This window comes from Anneissia japonica, unplaced genomic scaffold, assembly GCF_011630105.1.
Source record: "Anneissia japonica isolate Jap-2015-1 unplaced genomic scaffold, ASM1163010v1 scaffold287740_len772037_cov194, whole genome shotgun sequence".
NCBI classification, from domain to species: domain Eukaryota; kingdom Metazoa; phylum Echinodermata; class Crinoidea; order Comatulida; family Comatulidae; genus Anneissia; species Anneissia japonica.
Window position 1 is genome coordinate 221,135 of NW_022736571.1, and position 16,960 is coordinate 238,094.

A 16,960-nucleotide genomic window follows, 5' to 3' on the forward strand; every position below is an offset into this window, starting at 1 on the left:
TAGCTCAGAAACTACTGAACCGACTTACTTCTAATTTTCACACATTACAATTGATATCTCGGTCCTCGAATTTGGTGCTGTGTTTCTTTTCTTTAATTTGGGTATTAAAAAAAAGAAAAAAACAAAAACAAAAAACAAAAAACCAAACTCCATCCACCACTAATATTATATCATTTATTTCGTCTTTAACGCACATTAAAATGACAGACATGATTTTAAAAAGATGAGATCAACAATCCAACAATGGAATTGACGGTGCAACCATAGAGAAAATAGTGGTACAACCGGGACACAAATAGGGTACATATTCTTAAAAGGCCACATGGCCCCGGTTCCAGCGTTACGCAACTGTAAGAAGCATTGGTGTGTATTTTACTAAATTTCCTGATTATGTTTGCGTTGAGAGGGTGTGGAAGATTAAAGTTTAAAAAGCCAAGCTCAGAGATGCCAAGTTTGACAAGCTGGGAGTAAACAATCAAACAATCGAGGAAGCGAAGCAACCGAGAGGGGTGGGGGTGGGTGTGGGAGGAGTGGATTCCCTACCACAATAGAAACATTTTTTTTCATTTTTGGGTTTTAAATTAAACTGTGAAATTTGGTGCATACATATAATACACTTTCACTTGCAGAATTCTTATATAGAATAATACCATAGAGAAAGAAAATAGATTATTTATTTTCTTTCTCTATGGTAATACAAACTCCAAGAAATGGGATACATGACATTGTTTTTTTGATTCAATATTTTGATATTTATTATTTCATCTTCAGGAATAAATGAAATTTCTAAGCAATGGGAAAGAGTTAACCTTACTCCTGTGAAGTTGATGAGTGGGCTTTTTTATAAGCCCAGGTGGCCTTTTTTTTTTGCAGATTTTACTACATCTTTAGGCTCCTCATGTGCCAATTTGATGGTCAGGATACTTGATAAGGTTCCCCTTGGATCTAAATTTGGGCGAAAGCAGTTTTGTTTTTTTCCGAACCATTGAAAAGATTCGCTCCTCTTGGGCATTAAAATCAGTGGCGTATCTAGAAGTCTTGAAAGGTGGGGGGGGGGGGGCGGTTTGGGGGGGCGAGGTGAGTTAGAATGAGGTATTACAAATACAAAGCTTGCCCCTTTGCATAATTCCCGAATATCGATTTTTTAATGAGATAGATCCCTGTTTTTTTTTTTAAATTTTTTATTTATTTAATTGTTTATTTTTTTGGCCCCCATCGACTACCGGCGTGAGAAAATGATTGTTGAGCGGAAGAGCGTGGAAAGAGGCACGGATTCTCACTTGGTAGGTCTGCAAGCTTCAGTGAACAAGATGAATGGGTAATTACCTGATTGAGCTTACGGTGTTTACATAATGATGCTCATTGAGATTCATTCTGAATACGAAGCTATAGACTTCGAATATTTTATTCTAATTTGCTCATCATATTGAACGTCTATTGTGTGGATTATCAAATTATAGTGCTTCCTGAAAACACTAACAAAGTTTCTTCCACCCTTTATACATTTCTTCAACATTATATGTGACTAAAGAATGACTGTTCTACGTTGGACAACATTCCTTCTACTAGTGAAAGTTTCCAGCCAGTCAGCATGTGGAGACACTCATTCGAAGGGCGATTGTAATTGTCTGCAGCATTCGGATGGTACTTGGGCAGTTGATTGTACGGGACGTGGACTTAGTGCTTTACCCGGTGGTATTCCAGTGAACACTACGAGACTGTAAGTCTTTCGATGTTTAACAAACTTTTAAGAAAACACCAAGATGTAATCATGAAATAATTATACTATATTTAGTATAGCGGTGATCACACCCAGATCTATAATTAACTTCAGATACCAACCATTTGACAAAATGCCAAAAGAATAGTAGTCTTAGTTAAGCTAAATATGACATAGCAGATTAAAAAAAATTTACCAGACTTGTTTTAATTATGAGTAGACCCGAGATTTTGCTGGCGCAAAGATTTTAGGCTTTAAATCCCCAATATTTGGTTGATATAGGATGCGGTGAAATTACAGAGAAAATACCTATCGAGTGCCACACTATTAAACTTTTTACCTCTGTTTTTATAACGATTATGCCTGTAACTTCATGTTTGGTTTGGAAATACTCCTACAGGATTAGTCCTACCAACCATTGAGTTGTTGTATGGACTCCAGCAGGTAACATTGTTTAGTTAGAAAAACAAATGTCTAGTTTTATTTTGTGGAAATAATGCCCAATTAAAGAATACGCCACACACAGTTACACTTGCACAAAGAAAGGAAGACATGACAAGTTTTATTAGGCTATTAGTCTCCGACAACATTAAACATCCGCCGACTCGCAAAATATTTTGGCGACTCTAACTTGGGTCGCGATCGATAGTTTGAAACCATAGGTATATGGTTTTTAAACCTGTTGTGTACTTCTGTTGTTTGAAATTTTCATGTTACTTTTATGTCTTGTACTTGTGTTTTTTTTTATGTTTTAATATTACAGTAGCCTACATTTTTTTTCTCTTTCGTGTGAGTTAACCATGTGTTTTTCATTTCAGTATTGTTTTTTATATTTTTCAATTTACAAGGATACAATATTTGCACAATCTGTGGACTTGCGTTCATCATTTTCATTATACAACTAATCAGATATTTGCAAATTTGCACAAGCCAATAACCAAGAGTAACAACATGAATTGACATGTGACTATCATTGTTGCGCTTTTTAATTTATTTTTTTTTTAGAGCACGATATCACTAAGTTTCTCCTTTCGTATATAAAAGGGGTTCCGTCGTTATATAGATAAGACATGATCAATTCATTTTTTAAACATTTATTTAAATCTTATTAAAAAAAAAAAACAATGGGTTTTTTTTTTAAACAATAGTAGGCCTACAATATGCATGAGTTAAAGTTCATTTCTGTGTATTTCATTTCTGAACAACGTTATTATGGCATCTATGTTATTTTTTGTTTGTAGCAGGTATACAATCTTAGCCTTATAAAATTAGTAGGCCTACATTTTTTTTTTTGTAAATATCATATAATTCAGCCTTGGTTGTGATTTTGATTTGAATAAAGGAAAATGAAACTATAGAATTATGGGTTACAGAAATCCTGTAAATACGGCCTCAAAATACTACTTTGTCGGAGCTTCTCGCCTCTGGACCCAACCGGGGCCCCTAAACAGCCTCGGCCTGCATATTAGCCTGTAAACAACCTAATAGATGAAAATATACTTTACCTCTTACATGCTTTTAAAACCGTCAGTTATAACAAATTAATTAATTGAAATTAAGGTAGTTGTGCCAGTACTGTTGCAGAGGCAGATTCCCCTCAGAGTGACTATCAAAGGAGAACGCAACACATTCGTCAGGGAAAAATAATCATAAATATAACTTTTACAGAATATGAGCGGTATGTACTTGCTCCGAAATTAAATCGGAGTGTCTGCACCCGCCGTGAAAACTCCGATTTTGGAAGTTTTTACGTACTACACCAGAAAAATCCAAAATCGTTTTCACACTTTTAATCAAACCTCCGATTTGGAAGTTTCTGCGTACATTAATTAAACCTCTCTCTATATACAGACCAAAACTAGCATTGCAAAACCTTTAATCAATTTTGCGTACTATAAGTCTCTGCAACAAGCTTCCTCTATACTGAGAGAGCAAATAAACCCTCCGATTTCGGAGGTTTTGCGTACTTTTGGGTAAGGGTGGGGAATTGTAGACAGTATCCAATTGGACATCACCCACAATAAATTGATTCTACTGACCAGTCGTTGGCAGAGAAACCTAAATTGCGCCATCTATTGCCTTCCTTGTTCTTCCCGCGATGTTATGAATGTAGCTTTTCCATTGAGTGAACACATTTTATTCATTAATTTTGAAAAAAATATACAAAGCCATGATTTTTTGTTAAAAAATGCAAAATTTGAATTTCTAAAGAACAGTATTTTGTAGGGAACAACTATCATTATGGTAATTATTGTTGTATTTTTTACATTACCATTGTGTAAAGGGACTGTGCAATGGTTGCTTCGGTGAACTGGTAGGCTCGGTCGTGTGGGTAGTTTTTATGAAAGCTAAACTGTGCTGCCATTGTGATTTTGTTCCGGATCTAGTTTTGTATAGGGTAAAAACAAAAATGTGTTGCTGTGCTCGGTTAAAACACCCTGCTTGCATTTGAACAGGGTTTGAAAAAAAATGGCTAACAAAGACATCTTCCTTTCAGGATGTTTCAAAGTATAGATTCCAGGCAAAAAAAAAAAAAAAAAAAAAAAAAAATAATAATAATAAATGAAAAGCAACTCTATACGAACAGTGGTTGCCAAGAAATAGGAACCCTATTTTTTCACACTTAAATTGCATATGCCAATAAGGTCAGCAAAATGACATTTTTCTTAAAAAGAAATGTACATACTTTCGCCACTAATAGTAATAATAATAATAATAATAATAATAATAATTATAATAATTATAATAATAATAATAATAATAATAATAATAATAATAATAATAATAATAATAATAATAATAGGTTTTTATATAGCGCTCTATACAACTAAGTGTCAGAGCGCTTTTCCACTTTGTTTTATTGCCTTTACACACAATACAAAATACAGTCAGAAAAAAAAATTGTGAAGAAGGCGACCGAAATAAGTTAAAGAACTTTAAGTCATGGCCGCCAAAAAAGCAGAAGAAGAAGAAGAAGAAGAAGAAGAAGAACAAAGTACTTTTAAAGTTAAAAAACCGGGTGAACACTAATAAAATTGGGGAAAAACATTAATAACATAATGTCAATCTAAACAAGCAGAATCATGTATAAACTCAAATGAAAGAGGTAAAATGGTAATCCAGACTTTATAATATAGCTGACTACCGTACATTTTTTCAGTACTGCTCACTACTGTTTGGATTATACCGAGACCAGAAGGCTTTTATAATTGCGTTTGAAACTAAAGACAGAGGGTTTCTATTTAAAATCATGAGGTAGAGTTTCTAAAGTTTAGGGCAGTTATAGAATATAAAAGAACGCCAAAGTTTAGAAAAGAACAAACCAGATGAGACTATTCAAATATTTACGAAAGTTTAAAGCATGCTGTTATTTTTTACTTGAAATCAGTGACGTATATTTGTACTGAGTACAAAAAATTGGAGAGTGAAAAGCACTAAAGATAAGGAGGGTAAAGAATGTATTTTGGTGAAGAGTGACTGAAAACACAATATATTCATTGTTGCACCTTCATAACTCCCGTCTCCTTGTTTTTTTTTTGTTTTTTTTTTGTTTTTTTTTTAATTCACAAGTTATGGTGTTTCTTTATATCATGTAATTTGCATTGTCAAGTCAGTCTGAGTGAAAACCTACAATTCTCTGTTTTTATTAATCTAATTTCCGTTAATGAAGTTAATGATCTTATTACCAATTTAAATGGAAACAAAAATTATAGTTATCGTGGATTTTCATATACTATTATTAAAACATTTCGAATTCTATTTCAGATCCGCTCTGTCATATTTTTAATTCTTAGTTTATTACTGCCATTTTTCCAAATTCCTTTATGATTGCCAAAGTAGTCCCTATTTATAAAGGATGAACCTCATTATTTTGAAAACGAAATGAAAAGTTTGGAAGAATTTGAAATATCATTAACGTAACTTAAAAATAACAGAAGACCTAGAATGGAGCCTTGGGAGACACTTCGTTTAATGCGAGAAATATTGAAGTTTGTTGAGTTAATATAGGCCTAGGTAAATTGATATCTATCTGTAAGGTACGTAATTAATAAATTGAAGAGCAAGGCCTCTGATACCATAGTTTTCGAGCTTTTTAAAAATAAGTATATTGTGATAAATGGTATCAAGACCTTGCTAAGATCAAGAAAAAATCCAGCAGTATATTCCTTATTATTGATCGCATTTGTTATTTTGTTGTAAATATCTAATAAAGCTAGGTCAGATAAAAATCCCTTTCTAAATCCCTACTGATTTGGGTAAAGAATGTTGTGTTTGTGTAATTATTATGTAATCTTGACTGAATCAGTCGTTCAAGAATTTTAGAAAAAAAGGTAACAAAGATATGAGTCTGCAATTTTTTTTTAAATAATGAGGTTCATCCTTTATATATATAGGGACTACTTTGGCAATCATAAAGGAATTTGGAAAAATGGCAGTAATAAACTAAGAATTAAAAATATGACAGAGCGGATCTGAAATAGAATTCGAAATGTTTTAATAATAGTATATGAAAATCGACGATAACCATAATTTTTGTTCTCATTTAAATTGGTAATAAGATCATTAACTTCATTAACGGAAATTAGATTAATAAAAACAGAGAATTGTAGGTTTTCACTCAGACTGATTTGACAATGCAAATAACATGATATAAAGAAACACCATAACTTGTGAAGGAGACGGGAGTTATGAAGGTGCAACAATGAATATATTGTGTTTTCAGTCACTCTTCACCAAAATACATTCTTTACCCTCCTTATCTTTAGTGCTTTTCACTCTACAATTTTTGTACTCAGTACAAATATACGTCACTGATTTCAAGTAAAAAATAACAGCATGCTTTAAACTTTCGTAAATATTTGAATAGTCTCATCTGGTTTGTGTATTGTGAAGGGCCGCCTTCGGCGGCCCTTCACAAATTATGAGTATTTCAACAGCAACATTTTTTCATAAACTTCGCCCCCTTCCCTTTGTCAAAATTCCTGTGTCTGCCTCAGATATATGGCATTTATTCATTTTCATTATTCTTATTGTTTTTGTAATACAACTGGCATTGACAGTAGATAATGTACAACTGTAGGCCGGAAGTAAACAAATAATGTCACCATAATTCATACTTTGATAAGGCGGGGTAGGACGGAAGCACTTTAATGACGTTATCATAATTAAGGCAGACGTTATAGGACTGAAGTAAATAAATGACTATACCATAATTCATAATTTATAATTCAAATTAGGCTTATATTTACATCACAAGGGATGGTAGCTCACAAAGGAAATAAAATAATTTAGAGGATATTGAAACAAACGGATGTGACGTGTAAGTATGTGTGCATGTGTCAGATATTAAAAATAAAACTGAAAACAATGGGGGATTCGGAAGTTTAAACAGGATGTCAGTGTATAAAAGAGATTAGCAGAGCAGCTTAGCTTAGTCGGCTAATCTGGTGGTAGTCACTGTGTGTGCGCTGAACCGTGGAGATCTCTAGGTTCCAAGTTCAATTCTTATTGCTCCCTCTACTTGTGTTTCAGCTGGAGGGCTAACACAGGTTACAATAGCGCACCGTCCTTCGGATGAGACGTTTAAGCCGTTGGTCCCGTGTATTTTTGGTACACTCTAAAAGAGTAGGGGATTGTCTCCCGGTGTACTGCACAATCACCACCAGAAGAACCCCAATGGAAATAAGTCTTCTTCTAGAATTTCGGGGCTATCCTAGGTGTTTACACCGAATAAATCCAATCCAATCCAATAAATTATTTAAAAATTAAAATCAGGAAGTTTCTTTGTTTGTATGGCAAGATGATGTATTATAATGGATTATTTTTACTGGTTCATGTAAAGAACGATTTACATTGGTTCAAAGATATCAGATAGATTGTAAAGCTGTTGGTAAGATAATAAACAAATTACAATTTGATGTAACGAGCTGTGAGCAATCCCCCAAATAGCCAGACGAAGTCAAATTGATAACATCGACGAAAGCTCAGAGTAAATTTACATCAAATTGTTATTGGTTTATTGTCGATTAAACATTTCTACAATATTTTAAACTTTGTTTGCAAATCACTTGACATGAAGGAACACATTTCTTAACTTGTGAAGCAAAACAAACCAAATTGAAACGGAAGTCGTGGCACTATTTTCCGATTGACTTCTTGTTTCGTCAATTCACTGTTCATTTATTAAGGTGTAACAAATAATAAATTATATTTGTATACACTTACTATAATCGTTTGCATTGGCGGATCTGAAAGTGGTCCTATACCTACACTTGTTCAAGATCTATGAGCTGATTTTTTTTTTCGTAACAATGGGAAAATTAGATGATATACATGTAATGCTTTAAGGGGATGTTGGGAAGCATGTAACTTTTAGAAATTTCAGTTTGAGTGTAAACTGTTTTGAAATCTGAAAGTACAGCATAAATATACAGTAGGCATAGATCTAACATAAAAAGTAACAGTAGAGCTTTCATTTCTTGAGAAGAGTTTACTGTGGTTTTTAAAGAAATGTTGTATGGTTCCTCATTTAGTTTCAAAGCATTATACATTTTCAAAATGATAATATTATGTATAGACTTATATGTACCTTGTTATCATAAAGCAATATCACTTGGCATTTTGGTATCTAGAATTTATTTAGTGAGTTGAACATGGTAAGATGGGCCGACATAATTCTGACCCCCCCCCACCCGCAGCTGAACCTCACATAACCTCCATTATCTTCCTATTCACTCACTCCTGAAGATTGCACTGCATGATGCATGAAACAGCTGCCAATAAAGCCAATAGTTCTCTGCATTTCATTAACGCTAAAGAAGTCCTGAGGACAGGACGAAATAATCGTTTTTCAATAAAATAATATACATTGTGACAGAAATTTTCAGGGGCGGATCCAACGGGAGTCCATGGTCCCCTACTCACACCCACCCCTTCAATGCCACCGAAAAATAAAAAAGAGGGAGGAATTGAGAAGAGTTAAAAAGGAAAAAAGAAGAGTACCCATGAGTTCAGTGGCGCGTGAAAATTTTAGAGCTCTATTATGTTACCACTTCCTAGAAAAATTATATATTTTCTCGATTATAAATCAGCATGTAAAAATTAGGCCAAATGACGGAGACCTAAGACTGATGTTTTTGAGCCCTTATTACGGACTGAAGAGAATACATGCTCTGTGGCGTAACGCCTATGCGCTCTAGAACGGTGCCCCTAGTACCTCTTGGTCCAGTAAAGTAAAATAACATTTATTTATCTATCAATCATAATAAATTCAACACTTTTAAATTATATATAATAGTATAAATGAACGAAAGTCTTCAAGGTACTTTCGGCAAAACTGGGTTTCGGCAAACTGGGTTTCTGCAAACTGAGATTTTTATTGTTTTTGAATCGGCAAACTATGTTTCGGCAAACTGGGTTTCTGCAAACTGAGATTTTCATTGTTTTTGAATCGGCAAACTATGTTTCGGCAAACTGGGTTTTGGCAAACTGGACTCGTCAATCTGGCATTCGGCAAACAGGGTTTCGACAATTTGGCCTAGATCTACAATAACTCATGCCTTTCACAAAATGTTAAAGACTGCTTTGTCGAGGGTTTCATCTGACGTCCACACTCTGTATCAAATTACACACTATATCAAACATGTTAAATTATTCTGTGATATTTTTATTAAAGAGTGATCAAACATTGGCCAGACATTGAATCCATAAGGTAACGTTCAACTGATGGTAGACTGCAGGGAAGATTTTCTTTTGTTGTTTGGCATCTCTATTGAGGAAAATAAAGTATTTGTTTTAACCATATTAAATCGAGAGTGACACTTTCAGCGTATCCTAGGACCACAAGTTCCGCTGACACTGTATAAATTGGCCCTCTTCAATTAATGAAATAACGTGATGCTTTTATCAGCTGCCACAGGAATTGAACCTAGGACCCTGGGATTAGAAGACAAGGCAGTCGGGCGTAACGACGAGTCATGGGGCCCGAGAGCGACAAAATGCCAGGGGCCCCTAGCATACCAGAAAAGTATTTTCGCTCACGGAGTGGCCAGGGGTGGGTATTCTCCCTATTTAAAGGCTTAACGAAACTGAATAGCCTACCTCCACCGCCAAGGAGGTTATGCATTCACTGCTGTCTGACTGTCTTTCTGTTAACAAGATTGCACAAAAACTAATGAATGGATCATCATAAAATTTAGTGAAATGGTAGCCTACATAATAATCGAACGAAGGCACCATTTAATTTTCGCTGTGGCTGGATGTCCGGCACCGGATCCGTTATTATCAGGACTTGGGTATCACACCATAATCCTACCAAGGGATTTTCAGGAACAATCTTCCCTTTCGAGCAATCGTTACCTATATTTACCACCAGTATAAAAATGACTTATACACCATGCCTATGTGTAATCCAAGGGATTTTTAGGAACAATCTGTCGTTTTCGAACGATATTGTTTCCCAATTCCTCTCCTTATTGTTTCCCAACTCCTCTAATATTATCCCTACCCCTCCCCCATCTCCTTCCCCGCCATCCGCACTTTTTATCCCACAGCCGTGGCCAATAGATTGAAGAATTTGTGCTGTTTTGAAAAACATCGCTAATTTCGCGGCCGCACACACAGTGAAGTAAATAGTGAAATCTGCAGTCCAACGCGATCGTATCTTATCTTATTGTTGGCTGGAATTGTGGGCTGGCTTGTTGTTGGCTGGCAGATTGTTGGCTAGCTTGATGTAGCTACTCATATCGCCGTCACACTTCCCGGATCTGATAATTGATTATTCATGATATTTAAATTTAATGTTCCTCGTGGCTGCTAGACTTAGTCTCTACCAAATATAACATTGCATTTATTCTGCAATGTGAAAGAAGGAGTGCAAATCATCCATTGGGTTTTTATTAATTTGTTTTCATTAATATGAATGTAAATATTAATAGAATCTAATATTTGGCAATCTGATGTTTAGTTTTTCTCTGTGGAGCCACCTTGGCTGTTATTGTTATATGTTAAGACAGAATAAAAGATATGATATGATAACAGAAAGGATTTTTTTTTCTCAGTGTGTGGGCTATTTGGGTTGGGGTTTGCAGCATAAAGAGCGACCCCCCCCCCCCCCCCTCGCGCCACAAAAAAAATTAAATAAATTAAAAAAAAATAAAAAAAGACAAAAACCAAAACCCTGGCTACGGGCATGAACCCTCACCAATTTTACCTTACTAGCTACGTCTATTCATTCTCAATTCACACATTATTGTTGTTTCTTTTTTTGTTAAGTGATGCTGCGAAGAACAATATATCGGAGATATCGAACGATACGTTGCTTCGACTACAGTACTTATTTTCAATGTAAGTGGACACCTTTTCGTGTATATAATAATAATAATAATAATAATAATAATAATAATAATAATAATAATAATAATAATAATAATAATAATAATAATAAATTGGAGAATTTGTATAGCACCTGTTAAAAAAAAAAATAATTTTTTGTCACTATATGATACTTGGACAGCGTATAATGATATTGTCATTCCAATGAGACATCTTTTACTAGCTATGATGCAGCCTGGTATCCACTCTTTTCTGCTCCATACAGGGGACAGCCACACTTCCGGATGTAGCTAATGTTCTCATTAGCTAAGTTTATTGTATTTTAAATTAGAAACAATTGTAAACATTATATTCCCTAAACCCACTTCGTTTGTACGCGTTCAAACCCATCAAAGCAATATTACCGTCTTAAGAATTTGCATGCCTACTTAGTATAAGTAGGCCTAATATATACAACATTTTGTTCTTTTAAAAGTTGGATTTATTATTTTGTATACATTTATTATACAACTACTTTTAAATTGAAAATTATTCATAATTAATTTATATTACATATAACATATTTATAAAGGATTACCAAATTTATACATCGAACTTAATACTGTTGTTAATGATTAGTAGGCCTACTGACAATTATTATCTAGGTAAGTTTAATAATTTTAATACTAAGATAAGTATGTAAACGTAAAACCGAGCAAAATTGTTGTAATAATTGTTTACATCTTAATTATAACATCGATCAAATTATATTTTAGAATTTGAGTTGTATACATAAAAAGTAAAAATGTTCGTCTGCTTGATGAAGATTCTATTAATTATAACAATTAAAATATAATAGAGGCATACATGATTAACATTTTTTATATTTCTTTTAAGCCCTTTACTTGGTTTGCACGTAATCAATTTAATGATACTCCTAGTATCATCTAGCAGTAAAATCTCTAAATAAAGACAACAAAATTGTTTCAATTTATGTGATGAAATTAGGTAAAATTCATTGTATGTAATTGATATTTTAAGTTTTACATATTAGCACAGACAGTGGCTTAATATATCTTTTACCCGACGACTTTTTTCGCAATAAATTTTCAGTATTACAATGCTGTAATGATGTGTTTTAAAACTGCATATTTCATTGCATTTTTCATACCAATCACCATTTAAATGCTTGTTATATTGACCTAATGTAATTTTGTTTAATTCTACTCTAACTTTCAGAGTACTGGACTTTAACAATCTGACTTCCTTGCCAAAGTTTCCAAAACGAATCGAGTTCATGTAAGTATTAATATTTCTATAAAAAAAAACATATGTACTTAATAAACGTGTGGGATTTGAAACCTACCATCATCGATCACGCAAAGTGAAAATCAATCCATATTTCAGATTAATTGGAAAAAAAAAATAACCGTCGTTTTTCACTGGATGTTTTGTTCACATTTACGTACTTTTCGCACTCCCTACACATGCGCCAGTTGTTTTGCAGTGTCAGACTTTTTACACACTACAGACGTTAACGGTCCTAATTATATAAGCGTCTGGACTTCAGTTAATTCCCTGTCATGCTTGTAGATTCGTGTGGTGACTTGTAGATTCGTGTGGAGTGACACATACGCCACAATAATTGAATCACTTTTCAATGTTCAGCGGTGTAATTAGAGTTCTGTTCGATACCTTTACGCGCAGGGAATATTCTGTTAAAAAATCATAACAAATTGTAATGGAATTTAAAACAAATTGTAATACAGTAATTCCAAATACGCTTCGGATTGGTTTGGTATGCAATTTTAAACATAGGCCTACAACAAAAAGATATTTTAATATATATATATATATATATATAATTATATATATTATATATTATATTTTATTTATATATTTATATATTTTTTATTTTTAACATTTATTGTGAACTTAAAAGTTTACACTAAATTTTTATTCAATCAATTTCCTTTATCATAAATATTTTGTTTACAATTCCTAATTCAAATATTGATTGAAAAGGCATCAAGTACAAGCAAGCTTTAAGTTTTGATGCCTTTCAAAGAAAGATCAATAATAACTACAAAATAAAAATAAAAAGATAATAATAATAGAAGACGATTTATTTATAAATCATGATTCTTAAAAACACAACATGCTATTTGATTCGAATGGAAATCTTGTTAATAATGATTAAAATATACTTTAGCCTCTGAACGCCAGAGAGTTAGCCCTAAGTCATTCATACATAATTAAAAACACGGTTCGGGTCACTGTATTTGGTATGAATTTTAAAAAGGTTAGCGTTTAGAGCCTTCAAATTAGCGTTTAAAAATGCATTGCATAAACGTTTTATCAGCATCACACTTTGTGACAAAGTATCGGCGATAAGAATAGGTACAGTGTCGTTTGTCATTGCAATTGATAAGGATTGACGACGACAGGTTGGCGTGTACTTAGATAGCTAACCTTACTACTACTATTAATGCCACTTTAAATAGAAGTTCCGCAGTTTAATATAATAATCATTATTCCTAATCTTTTACGTTTTTACAGGTCTCCCTCCAATTCGTATAAAGATAAAATACATTTGTTAATTTGGGACAACAAAAAGGTGGTCTTCCATAGAGGGGTATTTAATTGGGGGGGGGGGACCTGTATTTTAAAATCTAATAAGAAGAAGAAAAGTACAAAGATGTAATGGAGAAATACAGAAATAAAATCTAATATTTTGAGATTTAGTTTAGGTAAAATCCTATTATTGATTGGTTAATCAGTTTCAATGAACTTATATTAACATTCATAATTTCAATACCCTCCATTCCTTCCTTTTCTTGTATAATTTTGCAGCCATATCTTAGGTATATATTATCTATATTTATTGAGAAATAATTATTATCATAAAGCCTGCTAACGCCTTGTGTAATACTTTTCTTTGCAGATCTGCTAATTACAACAATATACAATCAATTGAGGGAGCTTTTGATGACCTAACTGCTCTTTTTCAAGTGTATGCTGTTTTCTGAATACATAAGTTTCTTTTTATACCGTAGAAAAATTACTCCAACTTTTCTAAAAAAAAAAGGTCGACATACCAAAATCTCTAATAAATATGGTTGGCCTTGTATTGTAGGCATACACTACTGCACTTATTTTAGTACTGGCCAGGTATAAGGTAATATTCAGATACCCTTCGAAATAAACAAGCCTTTACATATAATATTAATGATGAAAAGATACGAAAATACTATTATCAGGAGAGTGCTTAATGGTACACAGGGAACAAAATAGTGCGTGTCATATTCAGATACCCCTTGAATATAATAAATAGGCCTTTACATGTAATTATTAAAAGATAATAAGATACGAAAATACCATTACCAGGGGAGTGATCAATGGTAAACCGCGGAACAAAATAATGCATGCCATGAAAGTATTTAGTAATGCAATGCATAATTCACTAGAGCAGTCACTCCATGGAGTGCATACCTCCGCTCTATTCCAGAAATCGGTACCAAAGAGCAAACCGTGTATGTGCAAAACTGCAGCATACACTTAAGAAAATAATGGAATTGCCTTCGTATTCAGGCACATTGTTTTTTGAGCACTGCCTAAATACGTGGGGTAGTTCCATTATTTGCTTTTATGCTCGAGGGTAAAAATCAAATTTCTGAGACCCTGACACTTTTCTTTTTTTAACCTTCCTTGCAAAAATTGAATGGTGTCTTTCTTCGATTATTATGTTGTATAACACACATAAATAGAGGCCTGTCAATTGATAGATTTCGTATCACATGAAGTAATTTTGCAAACAGACGGCCAGAAAGACGACAGCAGACAGACCGACCGACACACAGACAGACCGACAGATAGAATAAATAAACTAAAAACGTTATTATTAATACTGGTGTCTTTAAAGAATGGTGAATCAAAATAGAATTAAAAAGATTATATAGGCCAATTATAATTAACAATCGTAATCACTGAGGCATTTCCCCTTCCGGGAGGTGCCGGCAATTGTGGGCGACCCCAAATTTAAAAATTAAAATGTTGAATCTGAGTTTCCATGTATTCTGTGTGTGCATGTTTTGTATGTTCGGTATTCAAATTGACAAGCCACCGCTTCTTTTGATGCCTATGTAAACAATTCGTAATATGTAATTTGTTGTGAAATTTTTCTGAATAAATGTCATTGTATATCGTTGTTAAACTTCAATTTTTACTTTATACTTGTTAAACCTATTTCATATGATAATATCAATAAAATCTAACCAAATTCATTGTTATATATATATACTGTATAATTATTGATTGGTTAATCAGTTTCAATGAACTTATATTAACATTCATAATTTCAATACCCTCCATTCCTTCCTTTTCTTGTATAATTTTGCAGCCATATTTTAGGTATATATTATCTATATTTATTGAGAAATAATTATTACCATAAAGCCTGCTAACGCCTTGTGTAATAATTTTCTTTGCAGATCTGCTAATTACAACAATATTCAATCAATTGATGGAGCTTTTGATGACCTAACTGCTCTTTTTCGAGTGTATGCTGTTTTCTGAATACATAAGTTTCTTTTTATACCGTAGAAAAATTACTCCAACTTTTCTTTAAAAAAAAAAGGTCGACATACCAAAATCTCTAATAAATATGGTTGGCCTTGTATTGTAGGCATACACTACTGCACTTGTTTTAGTACTGGCCAGGTATAAGGTAATATTCAGATACCCTTGGAAATAAACAGGCCTTTGCATATAATTATTAATGATGAAAAGATACGAAAATACTATTATCAGGAGAGTGCTCAATGGTACACAGGGAACAAAATAGTGCGTGTCATATTCAGATACCCCTTGAATATAATAAATAGGCCTTTACATGTAATTATTATAAGATAAAAAGATACGAAAATACCATTACTAGGGGAGTGATCAATGGTAAACCGCGGAACAAAATAATGCATGCCATGAAAGTATTTAGTAATGAAATGCAATGCATAATTCACTAGAGCAATCACTCCATGGAGTGCATGCCTTCGCTCTATTCCTGAAATCGATACCAAAGAGCAAACCGTGTATGTGCAAAACTGCAGCATACACTTAAGAAAATAATGGAATTCAGGCACATTGTTTTTTGAGCACTGCCTAAATACGTGGGGTAATTCCATTATTTGCTTTTATGCTTGTGTGTAAAAATCAAATTTCGGAGACCCTGACACTTTTCTTTTTTTACCCTTCCTTGCAAAAATTGAATGGTGTCTTTCTTCGATTATTATGTTGTATAACACACATAAATAGATGCCTGTCAATTGATTGGTTGATTTCGTATCACATGAAGTAATTTCGCAAACAGACGGCCAGAAAGACGACAGCAGACAGACCGACCGACACACAGACAGACCGACAGACTGCAGTAAATAAACTAAAAACGTTGTTATTAATACTGGTGTCTTTAAAGAATGGTGAATTAAAATAGAATTAAAAAGATTATATAGGCCAATAATTAACAATCGTAATTAATGTCGTTTTTTTCTTGCATTTTCCGGCACAACCCAGTGCGTATCTCTGGGCTTAAAAGCTACCGTATTTAATGTTATGTAATGATTTTTAATTTTTGTTTTTGTTTGTTAATTTATTTTTTATGTTGCTCTAATTTGTGTTCTAATTCACAATTAATAAACTATATACCGGAAAACTTTTCTTGCATTGCTTTAACTCTCTCTCTTTTTTTTTTTATTTATCTTTTTTTAAATTTCTTCATTTCTTGGGAGTCGTCCATGATCGCTGGCACCAAGGTAATTCAACAAAAGGACGCACATCTCGGGACATCAAAGGTTATAACTCTGGCATCGACATTCTAGGCACACGTGCGTCCCTACACGCTGAACGTCACAAAAACCATAGCAACCAGACCAT

The 16,960-nt window shown here is 33.4% G+C and overlaps 1 protein-coding gene across 1 annotated transcript in view; it reads left to right on the forward strand.

Moving 5' to 3' along the window:
• The first annotated feature begins 1,172 nt into the window (after nt 1-1,172).
• Nucleotides 1,173-16,960, forward strand: part of LOC117116795 — a 29,889-nt gene continuing 14,101 nt past the window's right edge. Inside the window, exons 1-3 of the mRNA XM_033260890.1 lie at nt 1,173-1,720; nt 10,994-11,065; nt 12,272-12,331. Of these exons, the coding sequence (XP_033116781.1) occupies nt 1,533-1,720; nt 10,994-11,065; nt 12,272-12,331 (320 nt within the window). The 5' untranslated portion in view covers nt 1,173-1,532. The remainder of the gene's footprint in view (nt 1,721-10,993; nt 11,066-12,271; nt 12,332-16,960) is intronic.